The sequence below is a fragment of the Brassica napus genome, chromosome C9, assembly GCF_020379485.1.
Source record: "Brassica napus cultivar Da-Ae chromosome C9, Da-Ae, whole genome shotgun sequence".
In the NCBI taxonomy this organism is placed as follows: domain Eukaryota; kingdom Viridiplantae; phylum Streptophyta; class Magnoliopsida; order Brassicales; family Brassicaceae; genus Brassica; species Brassica napus.
In genome coordinates, this window is record NC_063452.1 from 7,928,755 (window position 1) to 7,953,464 (window position 24,710).

General features: G+C 33.9%; 2 protein-coding genes across 3 annotated transcripts; both read right to left on the reverse strand.

Moving 5' to 3' along the window:
• Window positions 1–16,531: 16,531 nt before the first annotated feature.
• On the reverse strand, window positions 16,532–19,370 carry LOC106431177 (protein unc-50 homolog). 2 transcript variants are annotated; one of them, XM_013871987.3, is made up of 10 exons: window positions 19,112–19,370; window positions 18,752–18,819; window positions 18,420–18,445; window positions 18,026–18,116; window positions 17,805–17,900; window positions 17,511–17,579; window positions 17,301–17,359; window positions 17,102–17,224; window positions 16,955–17,026; window positions 16,532–16,868 (listed from the first exon to the last, which is right to left on the reverse strand). In XM_013871987.3, the coding sequence occupies exons 1-10, from the start codon at window positions 19,199–19,201 to the stop codon at window positions 16,804–16,806; spliced, it is 759 nt and encodes a 252-aa protein (XP_013727441.1). In that variant the 5' UTR covers window positions 19,202–19,370; the 3' UTR covers window positions 16,532–16,803. The 2 variants fall into 2 exon arrangements, with proteins under 2 accessions (XP_013727441.1, XP_048623882.1); XM_048767925.1 differs by lacking the exon at window positions 19,112–19,370 and having other exon boundaries at window positions 18,420–18,632.
• Window positions 19,371–20,322: 952 nt separating this feature from the next.
• On the reverse strand, window positions 20,323–21,787 carry LOC106431174 (protein TIC 21, chloroplastic-like). The gene is made up of 4 exons (XM_013871985.3): window positions 21,355–21,787; window positions 21,012–21,269; window positions 20,691–20,894; window positions 20,323–20,595 (listed from the first exon to the last, which is right to left on the reverse strand). The coding sequence occupies exons 1-4, from the start codon at window positions 21,655–21,657 to the stop codon at window positions 20,482–20,484; spliced, it is 879 nt and encodes a 292-aa protein (XP_013727439.1). The 5' UTR covers window positions 21,658–21,787; the 3' UTR covers window positions 20,323–20,481.
• Window positions 21,788–24,710: the final 2,923 nt, after the last annotated feature.

Genomic DNA, 24,710 nt, shown 5'->3' on the forward strand with positions numbered 1-24,710 from the left:
ACTAGCTACCCGAAAAATGAATAAAAGTTCCAAACAAAATAAATCATTATAACACTATTTTTGTTAACATATTAGGAGTTTCGAAAGAATATGATGTTTTGAACCATTGAAATTTAATGGTAATCGAGATTAAATCCAGAACTTTTGCGGGTTTGTAAAAAACATTAGGTTTTGAGTTTAAAATTTATATTCGAAGAGGGTAAATTTATTTATCTCCTCTCAAATCAAAGATATCAAAGCGGAACGAGAAATGGGGCCCTGACAAAAGGGAAACGTGTTGCTGGTTTGGTAGTCAGAAAGGAATGCCCCTTGGGCACATGAGACAAATGCCTAATTCCATACATGCATGTTTTCTTGCCTAACCATTTTCAGTTTTCCACTATAGACTATTACAAACTGATGGACCATCACGGTTCTCTATTCCCTATTTAGAACTTATTTAAAGGAAGCAATCAGTTAAATTTTGCTATTTCCCTTTGATTAATCAATTTTTTTATTTAATATGTGTATATAGGTTTCTAAGTTGACAAAATATTTTACCAAAAGAAGTTTACAAAACAAAAACACAAGTAAGCTAAAACTATTTTTTTATGTTTGGAGTATTTCCTGTCTAACGAACGCGAAGCACTAACTTTCAAGTTCTTCACAACATTACCTGCTTATCTTTTCCATTTTTAGAACTACGTATGAAGATGTGCAAGGATGGTATTTTTAGGGTGAAAAGTAGGTTACATAATTTATATATTTATTTTAAATTCTTAATCTTTGTTCTAAATCACAAGAGGTGCTCTAAATTCTCATTCTTCTATGTTTTATGTTGATTATATACCACCGGATGGGGTTTTGAATTGGTATCTAGATCGAATTAGTATAGCTAATTGTTGGCAAAAAAATATTTGTTCTAAATTATCTATAAACCAATTATCATTATTTTCATATTTAATTGTAAGAAACCCAGTTGTATGTCATAATCCGTATAAAATCTTAGAAAATTAAAATTTTAAGTGTTTTTTGATATTGATTAGATGAAATTTATTCTACTTGAAAAAGCGTACTTCATTTCTTGGGAAATTGTTCATCGGGGCAAGTCATCGTTGTAGGATTTGGTGAACACGGTAGGGAACTCGATCACATGGTGCAAACTCAATGGTAAAGAATGTCACTTGAGGACCCTTGAATATTTATATAACTTGTCACTGCCGGTCTAGACTAATTAATATGGCACCAAAAGCATACCAAAAAAAAATCCTCCTAATTACAAAACAAAAAAAATCTATATAACTAAAATAATAAAAATACTACTAAAAATATGTTTTTTCAAATAAAAAATAGAAAACATCAAAATATTTATGAAAAAAATTGATTCTGGCTTTTTTCCAATAAAATAATTTACTAATTCAAATAATCAAGTGTTTTAGTTAGCTTGTATAGCAATACATAGTGGAACGTAGATTATCGTTTATGAAATTCAATGAAAATTCTATTTCTACAGAAGCAACTAAAATTAGAATTGTCGATAAGCAGTTTCTTTTGTGTTTAGACAACAACGATCCATTTGTTTAGAAATTTCAGCATGTCAGCCGTTTTTGTAATTGCATTTGACAACACTTCTAGTTCTAATCCTATTTACTAGTAGCATTTTTAACAACCCAAAAAGCTAATCTATATACCAGAACAAAATATCTGATAAAATCATGTCAATATCAGTCTCACCTTGTATAATTTTATAGAGGTATGCGATAATTTTATATATGTTTGGATTTCAAAAGTTTCTAAAAATTTACAACTTGTAAAAAGAAGAAATATAAAAAGACTTAGAAGATGCAACTATTTTAAAGAAAAATATTAATAAGGATTTTAACGTTAAAACCCCTCAACTATGTTTGTTTTAGGTAAAAACCCTCAAACTAAGTATTTAATGTAAAAGCCCTCAAACTAACTTTATTTAATGAAGTAAACCCTAACAGGTCATAATTACAAATACTACCGGTAAATCTTTAGTTTAGGGGTTTCTACATTAAATAAACATAGTTGAGGAGTTTTACCATTAAAAAAAAAATCAAAATTTTATAATATTATCTAAAAAATAGTAACTTCAATTTTCAAAATTAGCATTTTTAATTTTTTTTCTAAATATATGAGTTTGATGTGTTTTTAACATCAACATTATATATGTATAAATTAAAAATGTAAAAACCGAGAAAATATAACAAAAATTATATAAAGAATTTAGACGCAGTAAGACTTTCTTCCCTAACTTCCGGATCAGACATATTCCAAGAGCACAAAATACTATGGTGGACAAGCTTGCAAGTGGTGCGAGGAGTTCTCCTTCAGCTATGATATATTTCGATTCAGTACTTTCGGTTTGGCTTTCTGAATCGCGCGGTCCAATCACTTAGTTCTCGTTTATGTTGTCAAAAAAAAGTTACTAATTTTTAAATAATATTATAAAATTTTGATTTTTTTTTGTTTTTAAAAATTTTAATGGTAAAACCTCTCAACTATGTTTACTTAATGTAGAAACCTCTAAATTAAATATTTACCGGTAGTATTGGTAATTATGATCTCCTAGAGTTTAATTCATTAAATAACATTAGTTTGAGGGTTTTTTCATTAAATATTTAGTCTGGGGGTTTTTCCATTAAATATTTAGTTTGGGGGTTTTTTACCCAAAACAAATTTAGTTGAGGGGTTTTAACATTAAAAATCCTATTAATAACAATGAAACGTGTAGCAACCGGTAATTAGATCGTTAATTGTTTTAACATTGTATCTAATAAATATCAGGATAGTAGAAAGGAGAGCAAGAAAAAAAAGGCTAATAGTGCAGTTACCAAAATCCAATGTGAAAGAAAATCAAAAATTTAATCGTTATTTTGAATATAAAAGGAAAGAAATGTTTAAAAAAAGAAGAAGAAGTGGATTTAGAAATCTATACTAATAAATATACATATAATTAAAATAAGAATAAGTAAATATAAAATATATAAAAAATAGAAATATTACACTAAACAGTAATGAGTACATATACAATAAAAATAAATAATAAGTAAATATACAATATAATAAATAGAAATGTTACATTAAACGTCGATCATAATATTATCATTTAATATAAAACCAAAAAAATTAGAATAAGTAAATATACAATTAAGAAATAAAAATACTAAATTAAACATCTATCTAAAAAATATATAGTAAAATAAATAATCACTAAATACACAATATAATAAATGAAAAAATTACATTAAACATCTATCTGAAAAATATAGTTTTACATTTTTATTATTTCCAAATATTTTTATAAATAAATATAGAATATAAGAAAAACAAGCATACAATATAAGAAATATAAATATTACATTAAACATCTATCATAATATTATCATTTGATATAAAAGCAAGAAAATTAGAATAAGTAAATATACAATATAAGAAAAAAAAATAAACAATAGATAAAATACAATAAAGAAATGAAAAAAAAAACTAAATTAAACATCTCTCTGAAAAAAAATGTATAGTAAAATGAATAATAAGTAAATATAAAATATAAGAAATAGAAATATTATAATAAACATCTATCGTAATATTATAATATGTAAATAGACAATATAAAGAAAAATACAGAATAAGTAAATATACAATATCTGAACAGAAAAAACCAAATTAAACATCTTTCTGAAAAATATATTGTAAAATAAATAATAATTAAATATAGAGTATAAAAAGTAAAAATATTACATTAAACATCTATCATAATATTAAAATAAAAATAAATAATAAGTATATATACAATATAAGAAATATAAGAACTACATTAAACATCTGAAAAACATACAGTAAAATAAATAATAAATAAATATATAATATAAGAAATGGAAAAACTACATTAAACATTTATCTGAAAAATGTATTGTTTTACATTTTTATTATTTACAAATATTTTTATAAGTAAATATATATAAAATATTGGAAGAAATAAATAATAAGTAAATATACAATATAATATAAGAAATAGAAATGTTACGTATTATAATAAGTAAATAAAAAATATAAGAAAAAAATAAATAATATTTAAATATAGTATATAAGAAATAAAAATATTACATTAAATATATATCGTAATATTATCATTGATATAAAAGCAAGAAATTTAGAATAAATAAATATACAAAATATGAAAAGATAAACATTAAGTAAATATATAATATAAAAAACTGAAAAAGGTAAATTAAATATCTATCTGAAAAATGTATAGCTAAATAAATAATAAGGAAATATACTATATAAGAAATAGAAATATTACATTAAACATCTATCGTAATATTATCATTTGATATAAAAACATGAAAATTAAAATAAATAAATATACAATATAGAGAAATTCCTTAGGATAGCCTTTTTTAAGTTTTAGCCACAAAAATAGCTCTTAATGAGAAAAATGATCAATAGAAGTTTTATTAAAGAGTAAAAATACATTTATACCATAAGGTTAACTAATCTACACTTAGGGTTTAGAGTTAAGGGATGGAGTTTTGAGATAGCGTTTCAAATTTCAAAAACTAAAAAATAAATATTAATATTTTCAATACTATTTTGGTCATTCTATTTATTGAATGCTATTTTGCGACAAAAGCTTAAAAATGACTATTTGAGATAATTACTCAATAATATAAGAAAAACTAAATAATAAGTAAATATATAATATAAGAAATGGAAAACTATATCAAACATCTATCTGAAAAATATATAATTTTCTGTTTTTTTTTTAAAAGAAATATGTATTCACACAAACATACAATTCAAAATTTTGTTGTTGTTCATAATACAACTTCCAAAGGAATAGTTATATAGTTAACATTTGAAAATTAAAATTGTCTCACGCGTAGTGCGGATTAACTCCTAGTCTATTACCTATATGGCAGATAGACAAAAGCACAAACCAGTAGATTGAAATAGATTTCCAAAAATTTGACGCCCTTGAAATTATGTTACTCTTTGACGCTTAAATCTTTGTTTTATGGCAGTTAGTAGAGGGCCGGCCATGTAACTTGCAGATGAAATTTGAGAAAAAATAAGTATTATCATTTGCAAATTTTACATATTTTCTGCTATGTTTTTCTTTTTAATTGATAATTTAAATTTGATGAAAATAATATGGATCCATGTTATATAGCAAACTTAATCCAATTCTAAGCTTTTAAAAATTAATTTAACAACAAATACTGTTATAAGAGATACTTCTCATTTTGAAATTTAGCTAAAGCCTAAAGAAACCAAAGAGGAAAATCATGAAATCAAGAATTGGTGATGCCCTTAGTTTAAGGAAAGTGACAATGCGTTGAATCATTTTACTCTTTGAAGCTTAAAGTCTTTGTTTTATTGCAGTGACGATGTGTTGAATCATTATATAGTGAGATATGAAGTTAGTTTAGAATATTTCTTATTTCATACTCCATTTAACTCTATTTTAGAATAAAATATGGAGTGGGGTTAGATGTGCTTTTAGTTTAAAGAAAGTGACGATGATGCGTTGAATCAACTTTCATATTTTTTGTATCTCCCATTTTTGGAAAAAGAACAATCAATCTTTCTTTCGACTTATTTATCAGTACGGTTGATAAATACGGGAGTGGAAGTTTTATCATGTCTTCTACTATTATACATTCTTGCTAAATTAAATGAATGGTTGTTTGAGTACATATACCTCAATAAGAATGTTGGAATCGGATTCCACTCTTAGTCTCTGAATGAATTTTGAGATTTTTTAAAGAATAAGTAAAGCTTATCATGTATTGTGTCCATGATTAGCTCCAGGATTTTATCCCACTGTGTTGTCCAGCTGGTTGTAAGCAGATTTTTTGTGAGGCTTGTCCATACTTCATCCGAGTACTTGCCAGCAAATAGGAGGTACTTGCAGGCTTGACAAACAAAGAACAGGCCACATAGACTCTCATGTTAAGTCATGACCTTACTACCAGATGATAACCGAATGTGATACAATAATACAAGCCATGATATCAAAAAGTATGTAGGTGTAGAGTATGTGAACCATATGCCTTTCTATCAATTTTTTAACTGGTTGCATCACACGAAGTAGTTTTCATTTTCCTTAAAAGTTCATTCCGGGCTTAAATTTGTCAACTCATTTATTATTATTTTAATTTCGTTTAATTTAAACTTCAAATATCATAATTATTTAAAATGCTTCTCAATAATATACGTGAGGATATATAAATGATATATCCACAAAGCAGTCCACACATTTCAGATGAGGTCAACATTTAGTTGGAAAACCGGAGGTTTCATGTTGCATTACTGGCGTGTTGCTGTTTCAGAAAAACAAAAACAGATTACAATAAAGAATGATTTTGTAGATAAAATGATTGAAGGAACATAATGGTAATTACAATAAACATATATATTTGGGCAATAAACATATATTATTTGGGCGCAGACGGGGGAAATAAAGAAAGGAACCGTCTCACCGCCATAAGATCTTCGGAAGATTTGAAGTTCGTGGACTCCATTCATCACGTGCGCTTCCCTTTCCTCTCGCCTTCCTCATCCTTTGTTTTTTGAACATAAATTGAAGTTTATATTAATTTTCTGCAGTTTAATCGCCTTTGCATATAATGCAACAACCTAATAAGTAATTTACAACAAACATTAAAAAATATTTTTCTTTATATTTTGTTATTTTAAGATAATTATTTTTTTGTTTATTCATCTATATGTGCTTGGTATGTGACTCCATTATTTTATAAAAATAATTTATTTTTATATACTTGAAGCTACGACATATATTCCTAATAAACATTTATATATATATATATATATATATATATATATATTTTGCTTAAGCTTTGGTGAACATTTTTATATTTTTGATGATAACTTATGAACACATAACTTGTTTTTGACGACTAAAAGCTTTATGAACACATAACTTCGTCAAAAGGTTATTAAATATTATATTTGATGTGATAATGCATTGAAGAAAATGTGAAAATATTGCTGTTGGTAATATTTGTTCGGTAGAAGTAAAGAGATGTTCTTGAACTTCATTGGAGATAATATATGACTGTTAAATCTTTTAATATATTTCGAAATACCATTTGGTAGTTGATACCATTGGCTTTATGAACATATTCTTTTCTTTTCTTTGAACAACTTATGAATATAATAAAGGAAATTGTACCCTATAAGGCTATAACCAACAAAAAAACAAAAATTAAAAAAATAACCAAACCCCCATTCTCTCTTTTTTTTTTCCTATCTATTTTTACCTTCTCTCTAAAAATTTAATTTTGTTTTTTGTTTTGGTCATTTCACCAATTTTCCCATATAATAAATACATAAAAACATTTACATACATTTTTTCTTTCATTTTGGGAACAAAAACATAAGACCACGCAAAATATGTCTATTACTAACGACTGATAAAACAACGGGACCAACTCTAAGATACAAAATGAAAACAAATTAAATTATAAGAAGGAATAAAACAATGTGGTAGAAGAGAGTAGAGGTGGCATGTGTCAGAACTTGTTTTCAGTTAAGAAGTCGTTGCAGCTTGTTTCGTAGGAAGAGGCTACTCACACTTTGACACACGTACCAGCTAGCTACCCCAAATCCAAACTTTTCACATTACTTAGATATGCGAACATGTATGATGATAATCAAATATTTTAAATACGATTTTATTTTTGTTAATAGAGAACTTCGTGACTACACCAATACCCTTTTCAGACAATCGATTAAACATGTTATAGTTCAATTTTCTCTTGTTGGTGTTTTTTCTCGGAAGTTTCTTAACTTCTTTATTGGCACGTAGTCAAAACAAATTGCCCTTTATTTTCATTTTACTTGTTTGAGCCTTTGAGTTAGTGTGTTTAACTTTCAAGGAATCCAGCTTTTAATGTAGTCCTTGTGTAGTTGTGCAACACATTGATCATTTTCGAATAGTTTCGCTTTCAAAGAATTTCACAGTTTGATTATGATGTATGGAATTCATATAAGCAAATAGGAATAGTCACATGTAATTATCGCTTAACCTTTATGTTTTCAGTAGAACTATCTTGGTTAGAAAATCTATTAAAGTGGTTCGACCTATATGTGCCGACCACATTCCGAGTTTTCACTTATGAATTGTAACAAAATGTATTTGCAAATTATTATTATTATTTTTTTTTTGTTAAGTATGTGAATTTCATTAACTGGTAATGATACAGAGAGATTACAAGAGTTTGAAGAAATCAAATCCTAGAAATCTAAAGTGCTAGTTAAAGCAAATGTGTTAGAGAGAGCCACAAAAAAGGTAAAAAGACTCTCTAAAACAAACTAAGGTTTAGCCACATTCTCAAGACACATGACTAAAGCTTTGCAGAGTACGAATTCCTAGCAACCATTGAGTATCAGGAGACCACAACTTGATCTTGCAACCGGAAACCTGTAACAAGAGAGGCGATCATTAGAGTTCACAACCGGAGAACGGTCTGAGGCACCGCAGACCGTCCCAAAGGCGACTCCGAAAGGAGGAAAGGCGAAGCAGGGTTGACTAAGTCCTGGTCCGGCCATCACAACCAGCGAAGTCCACTCCGGACGAAGCTTACTCCAGAAAACGACAAGACCAACTCCCTGAGAAATCCAAACCGAAGCGAAGACGCCAGCAGATAAGCACGGGTGAGATACAAGCTGGCGGAAGCGGAGGTTATACGGCTCGACTCCGGTCCCGACAAACAAGCAAAGCACTAAAAGATCTGGCAGCTTAGCTTCGAAAAGGGCAGGAAGTGGAAGTCAAATTCTTTCTGAAACTTGTAAATCGGGGGAGGTTTGAGCTCCCATCAGCAGGCGAGAAGATGAGGGAACCGACAGAAGGCAGAGACAAAGCAGAGAACTGAAATCCCTGAGCTATCTCGAACCACCCAAGGACCCGAGACCATCAGACGCCATGGTAGTTGTTGAGAAGACGGAAAGGAAAAGAAGTCTCCGACGAAGCCCTCAAAACATTGCTTTTCGTCTTAGACCCGAAGATCTACACGGGAAAGTTCTAGCTAGAGCAACCGAAGACAGAGACATGGGTAGACAGAGGAGGCAGCGAGGCTGACCGGAGACGCAGCGGCAGCGAAGCTCCGGCGAATCCTCCAAGGTGAAACTGACCCAGATCCACCGAAAGCCAAACCCTAGATCTACTTTCGAAACGGCGCCTCCTGAAGAGTTCTGAGCATCCACGACCTTGCCATCACTCCGGAGAGACTGGGTATGCACCTAGAAATCGTTTTGATTCGCCGGATCCGGCCGGTATCCAAGCGAAAAACCAGAGATGATGAAGCAAGGAGGAGGTGGGGAAAACAAAGCTCGACAGGGCTGAGGATGGACAGAGGGAGCGATTTGGGGTGGCGACCGACGACTAACGACCACTGCCGGCCACCGGAGACGAGGTTCAGACGGTGAGGTTGAGAAGACTGAGATTTGGGGGAAAAGAGACTCGAGAAAAACTTTCTCTCACCTCTCTCCTCTTTGTTTTTTCCACCCTCAATGCTCTTGCTCTACTACTAATCTTTGTTTTTTTGTAAATTATGCTTCATTAACAAGCAATCAATTATGGGGATTGACGTAGACTTCGATTACATACAACTAAACTGAAAAACATTAAAAAGAATTAGAGGGAAGTTTCTGTTATATTTCGTTTGCATGTGCATGTAATAAAAAGCAATTGAATGTTTTCAATAACGTAAAAGATGATTGCGTGTTTGGAAAATATGAACAACCACGAGAAAAGGTTTTTGTACGAACGGGATCCGTACTCTTGTAAGTCTATGTACAACCAAGCATCGAGTCAGAATTTAAAAGTACAACAGGGCATCGTAATCTTTGAGAAAAGTAATACATGCTTCACTTGGCATATTAAGATTAATGATTGAATTTCATGTTCATTAATTTAAAATATGCACAATTATTCGGTTGATTAATTAATACTCCCACACCTTATTTAATCATTCAAAACTGTTTTATGTTTTTTGACCAATTGTAGTTGAGTTGGAGAACATCTGGAGACTTGTTATTTATTTTTCGTTACAACCAATACATATTGTTTTTTTTGACTAATAAGGTGTTATTGGTTTATATATTTTGATTGATTTAGAAATCCGTATAGTATTTATAAATCCAAGTAAAATACGTAAATCCGGAGGTTTTCCCTCGGATTTGAGTTTTTATATTTTTAAGTAAAAATCCAAACAAATCCATTCAAATCCATTATAAAATCAAATATATTAGTAAATTCGTACGATTAAATAACACTTGACTTGATACATAATTTATGAATCATTAAACCAATAACACATGATTTTAATACAGATTTGAAAATCATAGAACCAATAACACTAGATTTAGTTCGAATTTTCAAATCCATTAAAATACAACATCCAATAACCCCTACTAAAAGTATTGCTCAAATACCAATATCATAATTTATAAATAGAAATAACTGAAAATTTGGGCTCGTCTTGTGTGAAACAAAGAACTAAATGACATTTAAAATAAATATACAAAAAATAGATTAATGTTGAAACTGAACTCGGCGTATCCATAGATAGCACGATTCGACGGTGGATTAAAGAGAGTCTACATACGTAGGAACTCAGCGAATAGATAAAGAAGATGTTTTATATATCATAGACAAGTCGTCACGAACATGCTGTCATAGTTAGACTGTTATAGAGGAAGTGTCGTGGATGTGCTTTCGTTCAGGCTTCTTATTTTGTGGACGAGGTGCATGGACATGTTCTCCGTTTTGAATGAGCCGTCATGGACAAGTCATTGTGGATACACCGTGATAGATGAACAATCATGGACAAACCATCATGAATGGGCTTCTATGACGAGTTTACGGTAATGAAGCCACTGATATGAGATGAAATCTTCTTGATGACGGGATCGATGTGATGACATAATGATGCAATCAAAGTTTTGAGGATATCAGCATTATAACGTTATTGACGGGATTGGCATGATGATGTGATCGGTCTGTTGACATGTTCGGCGTGGGGAATTCACTTCTTTTTTTTTTGTGGACAACAGGTGGGGAATTCACAAATCACCAAGATAAACTTATATGGGCCTTTGATATGTGGACAACAGGTGGGGAATTCACAAATCAACAGTTCGGTCCGCCTTAGATGGTTCTTTAGCATCTCCCAATTTTGTCTTTTTCCTCTTCCCACTTAGTGTAGATGAGCTCCATTATAGTGTTTTATAGCTACATCAAATGAGTATTTGGAGCTCTTAATGTGACCTGCATTCATAGCTGACTTGAATCCCGCCAATACCCTCATGTTCATATTTGACTGGGTGTTGGTCAACCGTATAAGTTCAAGAAGTGTCACATCCCGGTTGCAAACCGGAATGGTTTTGTTTTTTAATTGTTAACTTGATTTGGACCAAAACTCATTAGGTTTTGTCCTTCTTTTCTGGCCCGTGTAGTAAACCCTAGGGTTTCCACTTCCTTTTCTTATAAAATAGAGCATCCTCCTTCTCTTTTCTCCCATTTATCAGAGCGAAGCCCTACAGAGTTCTAGAGAGATCTGAAAACTCCAGCCGTCAAGGGTTCTCTTTTCTTTTCTCTTCTCTCTCTTTCTCTCTCGCATGCGTCTCTCTCTCCTTGATGTTTGTCGTTTGCTGAAGGCTGGAGCCAAGCCTTGGAGATCCCCGATGAACCGATCCAATTCTATGTCCAGATATCTCCTTATCTTCTTTCTAGATCTGGTCACTGGTGAGGTAAAGAACCCTAGTTCTCGTTTTCTCCATCTCGTTCTTCTCTTTTATCTTAGATCTCTCATCCTGGTTGCTTTGATGATAGCACCAATCTTTTCTGTTGTAGATCTGGTTCGTGGAAAGCCGTAAGTTTCAAATCTGCTTCATCTCTCTTTTCCATTCTCATATCTAAGGCCAAGGTGAGGACTGTTATGATCTCTTCTTCCTTCTTTCATTATCATTTCATTGTAAGAGTTTCTAGCTAAATCATTCATACCTACGTGTTATCTATAAGTATACACGTAGTTGTTTGATAAATGAACTATATATATATATATATATATATATATATATCCCTATATATTGTATTGTAATGTGTGAACATCTAGATCTATTCATAGGTTGCTAAATTGAATATGATTGAATGATGTTTGAGGATTGATTGTATGTGACGATTGTATTGATTGGGGTTATGGTATATGTGGGTGATGTATATGTAGGAAGTGTAGATAGGTTAGAGAAAGGCATAAGGACTATGTGTGCCGGTGTAACGTGGTGGCATGATGTATATGTATGTCTCGGGCGTTACACCGTTTCTTGTTGGATCATGTGGCAATCGCGTGAGTTGGCATGATTTATCACCGGAGCGGGCATGCGGTGTGCCTATGTGAAGTTAAGAATGTAGTAGCATGGTTCACGTGGAGACAGCGTGATGTGGCGTGAACATGTGAATGTAGTCACACTAATCACGTGGAGACAGCGTGATGTGTCGTGATCGTGTGAGTGTGGTGGCGCGGATCACGTGGAGACAGCGTGATGTGGCATGATCGCGTCAAGGCGTGGAACTCACGGAGACAGCATGAAGTGGTGAGTTATCACGTGACAACATAAGAGGCGTGGATACAGCGTGATGTGGCGTTAGTCTCATGTTGGCACCGTCGGGGTTTATCCTCGTTTCTTGTTGATTGATATTGCTTTACTGGATGTTCTAGGTAGAGCTTTTGTTATGTTGTGTGGTGAATGTCGGGTGATTGATTTCGGGGCTCCTGGAGCTTCCCTCACTGAGCTTTTGTCGAAATGCTCACCCCTCTTTCTTCCCTTTCCATTTAAGGTTCAGCTCATGTTGGTGGGTTTTTGTGAAAGACGTCCTGGGATCCTAAAGACACATTGTTTCGGCCTTGTGACTGGAGACAAGTGTCATGATATCGCCGACCATTTCAGCTATGCTGGGTCGGGGTGTCACAAGTGGTATCAGAGCTGGTTAGCCATCTCGGTTCTGACCCAAGAGGCGTCTTGAGACCTGTCGTGGAGCGCAAGGAGGACGTTGCGTTCTTTGAGAGGAGGTGAATTGTAACATCCCGAGTTGTGATATATGAAAAGGCTTAAGAGAATTGATTTGGCTACCTATGTCACCAAAGTTGACTTACTTTTTCCATCATACATCCGTTTAGAACTCCAAAGTTAAGCATGCTTGGGATGTAGTAGTGAAAGGATGGGTGAGCTATCGAAAAGTGATGTGCGATACCGTGCGAGTGAGGCCAAAGCACGGGGAAAGGTTGGGTGGTGATTGCAGGGTCAATAAACAATGATTTCGAGCCTTCGGAAATCAACGGACCGACCGTCGGATGGGATGGAGCCCACGGGCCGAGAGAGCGGGCGTGGGTGACCCATTAGCCGTGGACGGATGGCGTTATAAGTGGTATCAGAGCCCAGGAAAGACTCTCTAGTCCTAACCTAGAGGGTCAGTCTCGACTCAAACCAATATGAATTGAACCAGTTCCTAATCTCTTACTTAATGGTTGAGTTCTCCCTAGCTCCGTATGGAATTCGGAGCGAATTCTTGGTTAAGTGAGTGAGAGTTGTCACATCCCGGTTCTTCCAAACCGGAATGGTTTCGTTTTTTAATTGTTAACATGATTTGGACCAAAGCCCATTAGGTTTTGTCCTTCTTTTCTGGTATGTGTAGTAAACCCTAGGGTTTCCACCTCCTTTTCTTATAAAATGGAGCCTCCTCCTTCTCTTATCTCCCATTTAGAAATCAGAGCGAAGCCCTGCAGAGTTCCAGAGAGATCTAAAAACCCCAGCCGTCAAGGTTTCTCTTTCCTCTTCTCTCTCCTTCACTCTCGCCTGCGTCTCTCTCTCTCTCTCTCCTTGCTATTTGCCGTTTGCTGAAGGCTGGAGCCAAGCCTTGGAGATCCCCGATGAACCGATCCAATTCTATGTCCAGATCTCTCCATGTCTTCTTTCTAGATATGGTCACTGGTGAGGTAAAGAACCCTAGTTCTCGTTTTCTCCATCTTGTTCTTCTCTTTTATCTTGGATCTCTCATCCTGGGTGCTTTGGTGGTAGCACCAATCTTTTCTGTTGTAGATCTGGTTCGTGGAAAGCCGTAAGCTTCAGATCTGCTTCATCTCTCTTTTCCATTCTCATATCTAAGGCCAAGGTGAGGACTGTTGTGATCTCTTCTTCCTTCTTTCATTATCACTTCATTGTAAGAGTTTCTAGCTAAATCATTCATACCTACGTGTTATCTATAAGCATACACGTAGTTGTTTGATAAATGAACTATATATATATATATATATATATCCCTATATATTGTATTGTAATGTGTGAACATCTAGATCTATTCATAGGTTGCTAAATTGAATATGATTGAATGATGTTTGAGGATTGATTGTATGTGACGATTGTATTGATTGGGGTTATTGTATATGTGGGTGATGTATATGTGGGAAGTGTAGATAGGTTAGAGAAAGGCATAAGGCCTATGTGTGCCAGTTTAACGTGGTGGAATGATGTATATGTATGTCTAGGGCGTTACACCGTTTCTTGTTGGATCATGTGGCAATCGCGTGAGTTGGCATGATTCATCGCCGGAGTGGGCATGCGGCGTGCCTGTGTGAAGTTAAGAATGTAGTAGCATGGTTCACGTGGAGACAGCGTGATGTGGCATGAACATGTGAGTGTAGTCACACTGATCACGTGGAGACAACGTGATGTGGCATGATCGTGTGAGTGTGGTGGCGCGGATCACGTGAAGACTGTGTGATGTGGCGTGATCGCGTCAAGGCGTGGAACTCACAGAGGCAGCGTGATGTGGTGAGTTCTCACGTGACAACATGAGAGGCGTGGAGACAACATGATGTGGCGTTAGTCTCATGTTGGCACCGTCGGGGTTTATCTTTGTTTCTTGTTGATTGATATTGCTTTACTGGATATTCTAGGTAGAGCTTTTGTTATGTTGTGTGGTGAATGTCGGGTGATTGATTTCGGGGCTCCTGGAGCTTCCCTCACTGGGATTTTGTCGAAATGCTCACCCCTCCTTCTTCCCTTTCCATTTCAGGTTCAGCTCATGTTGGTGGGTTTTGGTCAAAGACGTCATGGAATCCTAAAGACACATTGTTTCGGCCTTGTGGCTGGAGACAAGTGTTATGATATCGCCGACCATTTCAGCTATGCTGGGTCGGGGTGTCACAAGAAGATTGAGTGATTTAAGGGACTGCCTGAGGTGCAATTGAACGAGAAGTTTGTGATCTTGGAGCGGTGACGTGACACCGAATAAGAAGAAAAATGTATATTCGAGAAATGTGTAACTCTTGATTACATATAGAATGAGAATACCTAAATGAGTTAAGGATGTCCGTTAAGGACTGAGATTAGAGCACTCGGAACAATACGATTATGAATTACGGTTCTTGGTCAGTGAGATCTGCGAGAGAAACAATTGTTGTTGCATTAAGAGATCTTGGCAATTTAGGAAGTGCTCGTGATACATAAGTTGTGTGTAGTCATGTAATTATGATTGAACAAGACGGTTAAGTTCAAATTATTTATAATAAAGGTCTTATCTACAAAGTCTTCGAAGAAAAAATCTTATCTATAAAGTCTTTGCATTGTCCATTTTCTAAGTTTTTCATTTGGTCCTCTACGATAAATATCGTTTACAGGTTGAGATTTTAGGAAGACTGTCTCCGTGGTTTAATTTTGTATTGAATTATTGTCTTCGTAATCAACAAAACGCTTCTGTGCAACTTTACAAAAATAATTATGTCTTTTTCTTTTTCGTATTTGTGTGGTTATACAGAGAATCCGAACTTTCATTAAAGTTATGTTTTTTCCATTATAAATTTCGACAATGCAAATTTCGGTTTAAAAATTCTTTTACTCAAAACAACCAAACGCTTAATCTAGAAAGATGTCAGAGCAAAGAGATAGCGGCATCATCTCGTTTTGAGGATAGGGCAACTAGACGTCGCAAGAGTGTTAGGTGATGCAGAAAGTTCGGCTGATATTATCTTTAAAACAACCTTCGAGTGAATAGAAATCTATCTTTCTAAAATCATAGAAAGTCCGAGCCCATTGTTTAGACTCTCTGGGGAAACCTCTATGGCCCTCGGCACCATTAACCTCTTGAAACACACTTATAAGTCCGTAACCTTTACTGAATTTGTGGAAATTGTAAGAGAAAGATTCCATATGTTCACAACTAGGGAAATTCCATTATCAACAGCTGGTTAGCATCTTGGGCTTACTAGTGCCGACAAACAAGATTTCATCAACCAAATAGACTTTTCCAAAGTTTTGTTACAATCCCTGAGATAAACATTGCAATGACACACAAATCAAGATTGCTTGGAAAAGTCCATAGAGAGTTCCACGAAGAGCACCAAGTTCAACGCGAAGGTTTTTAGCAAATGGGTTGTTTTCGGCGTAGTACAATCTTTGCAGTTCCTCTAGTTACTTGGAGTTTATGGCAAAGACTCTAACGAAACCAACAAACAATTACCATATAAGAAATGACCATGAATTGGAAGAAAAAGGTAAGGGACAATAGAAAGATGCCCTGCTAAATATGGCCAAGTTCAGAAAAATTGTCACTAGATTCTATTAAGTAGGCTTTGAAGTTTTACCAGAAACTGGAGCATGTCGATGATCTGTTACAGGTAACCAAAAAAAAAAAAAAATCATACTCTCTTCTCCCTTGATGATGTATATGCAAGGCAGAGCCCTTGAGATTCCACTGATGTGGCTTGTTTTGTTTTATAATGTTTGGCTGAAGTACATGTTCATGAAATATCTTGAGGGGTTGAATCCACTTAAGATCACTGCACAAATTGGAGAAACAAACTTTAAGATGACATTCTTTCAAAAAAGAGGCATCTGTGAAACCAATGAATGATTTAAAACTTACAAATAGGGGACAGGACAATCACGATCCCAATTGGGTAGAGGAAGAATGTTGTTCGTTCCAAAAATGGAAGCACTGGTATTAGATTCAAGCAATGTTGTTAGCTCAATAGTTATATCAGTTGTGAAAGAAAGAATCTTTGAGACTTACCGTCGTATCCTAGGAAGTTAAGATAATGGTAATACGAAGCCCCGACCATGAAAAGCAGATTCGAAAGTAGCAGAGCGATGAACCCATGAGTTATCAGGAGTGGTGATAAGAAATAATGAACGACTGTAGCAATACAAGAAGATACTATAAGTCATAAATCTATTTCAAAACTGAGTGATGTGTTTAAAGGAGTAATTACCGTAGAGCAGCACAAACATCGGAAAGAACGAGTTGCAGTGAACATCAAACGTATACAGCCTACAGAGAAACACATACAAGGCATGTCATAAACAAGCTCACACGGATAGAGAGAAACTATGATAAGGAATATGGATATTGAACAATAAAACCAAAAAAAATCTTGTGTGTAGTATCGAGTTGAAAGATAAGAATCGGTCAATAAACTAACCATTCAACACGTTGTTCCACCACATGACTGTTAGGAGCCTCCTCGCGAAGGTAAGAGTTCGTCAGAAACCTGGGAAGTCGTATCTCAAGTTAGAGAAACTGTCAATTTTGATATAAGAAACCACTTGAGAGATTCAGTGCTAGTTCTCAGGAGTGTTTGTCTTGCACTATATAAAATGATTAAAACAGTAATAGTAACATAACAGTGACACGAGCAGCAATAGCAGACGTTGGATGCAACATAATATTTAAGCGATGTGACGAGTTTATCCATGCACCGATAGAAAACACTTACCAACAGCATGTAGCTATAACTGCTCCAGTGATTAAGAAATGGGTGAGGAACACTGATACAACCACGACGACAGCATGAGAGCCACTATGGTCATACCTGAAGCAGAGACAGAAGATTACAATCAATAACGGAAAGAAAAAAATAAAACAAATTCGTTATCCAAGGCAATATTTTTATTAACTATCACACTCTACAAACTGCAAATTAAACAAAATACTTACGTGGCACAGTAGGCTAAAGTTGCAACAATAAGAAGCAGGCTACAGATCACAATAAAAGCAGGGTCATCACGTGCCCATTGGTTTTTCGTTTCTGAGAGAAAGAAAGAACAATGGAAATTAAAGCAAACGCACTTAAAATTTTACAAACTTATACCAAACGTTTAGCTTATTTTTAACTGGCACTAGCATTAAGTATAAGGAGAAGCCAATAAATTAAAAAAGGCAAAAGAGAAAATCACAATGAGATGATTCTCTGCAAGTAACATATTCAGATTAAATAATCCCTGACCATACAGTGTTAGTAAGACTTGGATGGCTCAAGATCCTTTCAGCAACAGAAGGGTATAGTGTATAAAAGCAAAAAAAAAAGCTTGTTAATGAAAGTTGAGCTTACGTTTGTGATACTTAGTGTGTTGATAGCTGATACCATAGCGTCCACATGAAAAAAAATAAAACATACAAAAGTAAGAGAACAAGAACTATAAATATGTAATACCTTAGCCAAAAAGTTCCCCAACTTGTTGGATTAGACTAGGACAAGTTATAAAACTCTCTTTAACGTCCAATTGCAAAAGGGGAAAGTGAAACCATCTCAAACTCTATTCACCTAGAAACTCAAATGATTAACCAGTTCTGAGTCTAACCTTATCATCTTATCAAATGCAACAGCTTAAAGGTTGAATTAAAAATAAAAAATAAAAAAATGAAACTTTCAAAGAGACTTACACAACTTTGGGGGATGTACAAAGGTTAAGCATCTGCCAGAAAGTATATTCAACATCCATTTGCTGCCACTGCAATGAACAAAGGGGACGTTTCAAGGAAAACGAGAATATGATGTAACAACATTATCTCCAACATGATAAGAAACGAATAATGTATTGTTTAACTATCAGATCATCATAATATCAGAAATCGCTGAACCTAGAAACGGAGCTAAGCTACGAACGAAGGACGGACGCAAATTAAAGCTAAATCCGATTCGTGTTCTCCACTATCAGACCATAATTTTCAATCGAGAATCGAGACGAATCTGAGATCAAATCGACGATTGGGGGAAGCATGAGATGTAATGAGGAAGAGAACCTTGACGATACGGCGAAAATACTGAAGGAACATTGGGTTGGCTCGGGATGAAGAAGGCGAAGAGCGAGATCTGGAAGTTGTGGGCAACATCTTCTCCTCCCTTTGTTCCTGATCTTCTTCTTTTTCTCTCCTCCTACTCGTCTTCCCTCTCGAGGTTTGATCCGAGATCTCTCTCTCTCTCTCTTCTCGCGTTTCCCTTTTGGTTTGTTTTCGGTTTAGGCGGATGATTGATTGTTATTATTGATAGCTTCCTACTGCTACCGCACCAAACGCCTTTTTTGCCTTTGCAGTTTTGCGTTTGATTCAAAACGTTTCATGTTTTGAGTTTTGAGGCCTAAAATAAACAATGTTTTGATGATATACTTAGTGGTTGACTGGTTGGATCGGTTCAACCCGATCGAACTGAGTTTTTATTTTGTAAAAATTAAATATATATAATCATATATTTACACTATATGAATCTTAAAAGGTAATTTTATCGTATGATACGTTGTATATTCTCTTTTATTACCTAGAAAAATAAACAATAAGCATAAATGTGAATGTGAATACTATGTAAATTGAATTGATAAAATCTAAATAATTGACCGTTATATTTATATATTCTTACAATTAAAATCTCAAATTGTATGAAGCAAAATGAAAATAGTATGTGAAAGCTAAAAAAATTATAATTAAATGGAAAACCAGCTAAGTAGTGATAGTCAAACATTGATTATGAAATATTACTAACTATGATCCTAAATGTAGGAAGTTTTAATCCTAAATGTAGGAAGTTTTAAAGAATTTTGATGTTCCAATATATAAGATGTTTTCATCTTTCTAGACAACTTTTTACTTTATTAAAAACTGTGCAACCAATCATATTTGATAATCTATTTTGTAATCGGTTGAATAACATTAATTTCTAATTTTAATGATATTTTATTGACAAAACAATGATTTTCTTAATATGCGTTTTTTTACCTAAACATCTTATATTTAGGAATAGAGGGGGTATATTTTAATAATAAATGAAAACACATTAATTATATGTTAATTTTTTTGGTTTTGAAGTTGACCCAGTTCATTGTTTTTACCAATTTTTTTCAAATCCAGATTTTAAACCAAATTGGACTCGGTTTCAACGAGTCAGGAACCCCAGTCCAGTTTTCAAAATACTGAAAATAAGGTTCATGATTCGTTAATTAATTTGGTAAAGGACAATAAAATGATACAAAACGTTTCGTAACTTATACGATAAATCACATCTGTAATTCAGTAATAACAAAGTCGTCGAGTCCACAACGGTTGGTTCTCAAAGACAAAAGTAAACAAGTCTCAGACTTGACGTTTATGAATAGAAGTGATGCCTAAAAAAAAGCAGAAACTCATGCAACTTTAGGAACTGCGATAGATTCCGAGGTAGGCACTGTCACGGACCGCAACAGCTCTAACGAACAAACAAGGCCTAGGAAATGAGAAAGCAAGGTGTTTGCCGATGCCTGCAACAAAACTCCCTCATAAGTCTTTAAAAAAAATCTCACTAGTCTTTGATTAGCAATGTGATTAAAGATAAAAGCATATGTGCTCAAAATACCTGAACGAGGAAGACATCAAGAGCAAGAACGGGACTGTATCCTTGAGAGACTCCTTGGTAGAAAGGGCTTGCTGAAGTTGTCAAAGCCTTTGCAACCAAAAACCCAACAGTTGCTTGCATCCCTAGAATCGCTGCTCCCATTCCAACAAGATTTACCATTATCCCACTTCTCAACCCTTTCACAACATCAGCACGAGGAGGGGCCTGAAAAACAATACATACAACCACCCATGATTTAAAAAAAAATTGGATCTTTTTCATTATCAAACTGTTACATTTCGGTGTAGGCATTGACAAGCTACAATGAATGAAGAAGGGTACCTTGGCAGGGTCAGCGGCAGTTCGACGGAGCCTCTCAGAGAGACGAATATAGCCAAAGGACCCGAAGACGGAGACAAAAGCAGCAGCGATCCCACTTGCTGTGGCGTAGAAAGTAGCAGGTGAAGTGGGTTTGCCAGTTACAGCGACGGAGAATGATAGAATGACAGCCGCCACAAGGGTCGACACAAGCTGCCCCCAGAAACCAATACTCCCCAGCCTCTTGAAGTACCTTGAAGTCTTCTCTAATCTCTTTGCCACCTGTCACAACCACTAACACTTTCTTTTACACCAATCTTGAAAATCATTCTACACTCAATCAAGATTCGAGAAGGAAGAGAAGAACCTGAGCGAGCTTTGCCTTGTCGACCTCACTATCACCGGAAACGGAACCAGGAGACGTTGGATAGGAAGATGCCACTGTGAATGGTGCGAGACTAGGCTTAGATCCTCTGATTTGGAAACCATGGAGAAGCGGAGAGGAAGGCGATTGGTATGAAGAGATTGTCGCTCTCCTCTTCGGCGAAATGAGCGGGTTTGGAGCCAAGCGGAGGGGATTAAACGAGGGGAAGAGGCGAGCTGGGAGGCGGTGGTGGAAACCTGGCCGCAGAGCGACGGCGGATACGCCGGAGGAGCTCGCCGTCGGCATATGCAGTGACGGCGTGTTTTCTCTTTTGCGTTAAATGAGTAAAGCTGGGGGACTTGTGCTTTTAGGACATCTTATTGCAATGGGCTCTTTTTGCTACCTAACGGCCTTTCAGATCATATTTTGATTTTTCTCTTTTTCTTAAGGTTTTTTTTTTTTTTTTTTGCCTACTAAAATCAAAACAAGAGATTTTTATGTTTCAAAAAAAAAGAAAAAAAAAAAAATCAAAACAAGAGATTACAAAGTCATTTATAAGATGATAGAAACAAATTATTACATAGTTATTATACTCATTTACTGAGTATGAGGTAATCATCCTACTACTATTTGATGGGTATGCTTTCTTTACATACATTTTTTAAATCTCTAAATCACATATATCTCATGTCCATTGCTGCTAATCTAGTGATGGTTCTAGACTTCTAGGAAAGCACTTTGATACCAATTAGTCAGTATCAAGACATTTGGTGATATAATAACCTTTGCAATAATCTTTATTTGACTCGAACACTTTTTATGTGCCAAAGATGAGAAAGTGGTCTAGATGATCACAAACCACCCATTCTGCCACAGTCGAGTTGACTCCAATCATACCAACAGACATAAAAATCCAATATCATACTAAAGGCAAGACCGTTGTCACTGTCAAATCTGTAGCGTCTATGTTACTGCTTAAGAGAACTAATGGTTGAGATCTCAAAATGTTATGTGCTAGTGCTACCAATTGTGAAAAGAGTAGTATTAAAGCCGCAAATATAATACCACCACAATCAAAACCACATATAACTCATACACCGCAATGGAATCATGTAAGCATTTAATTAGGAACCAAGATAACTCACCCCAAAGTCGAGAAACCGTAGACAAATATTCCTTAGACTAAACTCAATCCCATACACCATCAAACTACAAAGTCTTCTTAATCTTCTAGTGTAGGATGCTGACGTGAAAATTGAATGAATGAGTGGTCCACTCTGAAGCTTAAATTAAGTTAACACGAGTTATGACGAAAAAGTTATCATACTTTCAAATCAGGTGATTTCCAACTTACTCGATTTGGACATGTGTCAATTTACCGAAGATTCCAATCAGGATGAAACAAGTTGTAAAAAAGTACTTGATTTGAAAACATAACTCAATAGAGCATCACTTTAAAGTTAGTTAAGCTAATATGAGTGAAGACGAAAAAGTTGCATCACTTTCAAATCAGATGATTCCGTACTTACTCGGTTTGGACATATAGTTGACTATACTATTTTGTATAGCCAACTTTATCCGATTCCTTTTGGTAAACTTAATTTGAGTTTGTATAATGGTTTATGGTGGTTTTTCTTAATTTGAGTTTGTATAATGGTTTATGGTGGTTTTTCCTTTTTAGTTTTGGTTATTTTCATTGGTTTATGGTACAAATATGCTTCGATAAATGAAACATTTTCATTCGTAATAGGTATTTAATTAAAAACAAAACCTAATAAGAATCAATCCAAAACCAAACAAAAATGTTATATGTACATATATGAATCCACGGTTCATATATATCTCGAAAACCTAGATCTGAAAAGAACCAATCCAAACCCAAACCAATACCTCATTTATCCATGACTAGTTCATATAATGTTTAACCAACTAAAATCAATATTATTAATTTAGAATCACTCTTATCTTTTACCCTTGTTAGAACCGGGAATATTACTTAAAATGCCATTGGAACAATTTAAATAAACTAACTGTCTGTATTTAACATTTATCTCTACCTATTACGAGACTTTGACATTCTATAACTTCCCTTTTACTTCCTATAATATCGGGACCCATCACTCTCATTTTTTTTTTCTGACAACTACTCTCATATATACAAAGTAAAATACACTAAACCTGTGAAATAAAATATTCGAACCCATAACATTTTTTAAACAGCATGAACCATAACTTTAACTATATCAATACATCCCCTCTAACAGAATAGTATGGCTTGTGTGAGGATTTCATATAAGTAGATTTTGAAATGGCAGTTTCAATAGGTTATCAGGCTTATTTGATATAACACTAACCAATCATTTTATGTAAATTTAATTTTAAATATATTTATATAAACTTTATCTGATATTTTACATTTAATTTCAGTAAATACTATAAATTAAGCTAAATAATAAATATAGTTAGTTAGTATAATACTAATTATTTTATAAATTATAGAAATTTAAGATAAAAAATACAAGTAATATACAATAAAAAAATGAAATATATAAAATTTGCTCAATTTAATGGACACTTTTTTCAAACAAAAATAATCCCGCCCTTTCTAAGGGCGGGTCAAAATCTAGTATTGATTAACACGATGGATTGGTTTACCCAACTTACATCCCTAATTTCATCAACACGATGCTAGTTTGATTTTGAATAATTTTTACAGGCATAGTTTTAGAAAACTGACTGCATTATAAAACTTGTTCTTTTTTCAGTATCCAATTAAAAAATCTCTATCTAGTGAAAGATATTGATACATAAACTAAAATTTGATGTATAAACTAATATGTTCATCTTTTATTTATTAAGTTTGAATTAAATATATTTCGACTTTCTCTTTAACACCTTACATAAACATTTTAATTTTATGATATATTTTTTTCTTCTTCTATATTTTAACTATACTTTATGGCTATTTTCTGAAAAGATTTTTTTTTTAATGTAAAATATAAAGCATGTTAAAGAATTCTGAAAATATTTTAAATTTTAAACTATATCTCATTTCTAGTTTCTCATGCAAAGGAAAAGAAAAACAATTCTTAAATGTTTAAATACGACTGTGCATGTTATATAACTCTGAAAATTTTCTAGTATCAACCCAACATAAGTATAACATAGATGGTATTAAATAAAAAATGCAAAGTCTCAAAATTCAAAATAAATCAGAATCTAAAGTGTACATACCTTAAAATCCACTAGAATGTGTTGTTTACTCTCTCAATCATAACATTCAAAATTTGAAATCTCATTTCTTAGAACAAAACATATCTAGTATATATTACTTATACTAAAAATACAAATCATATGAA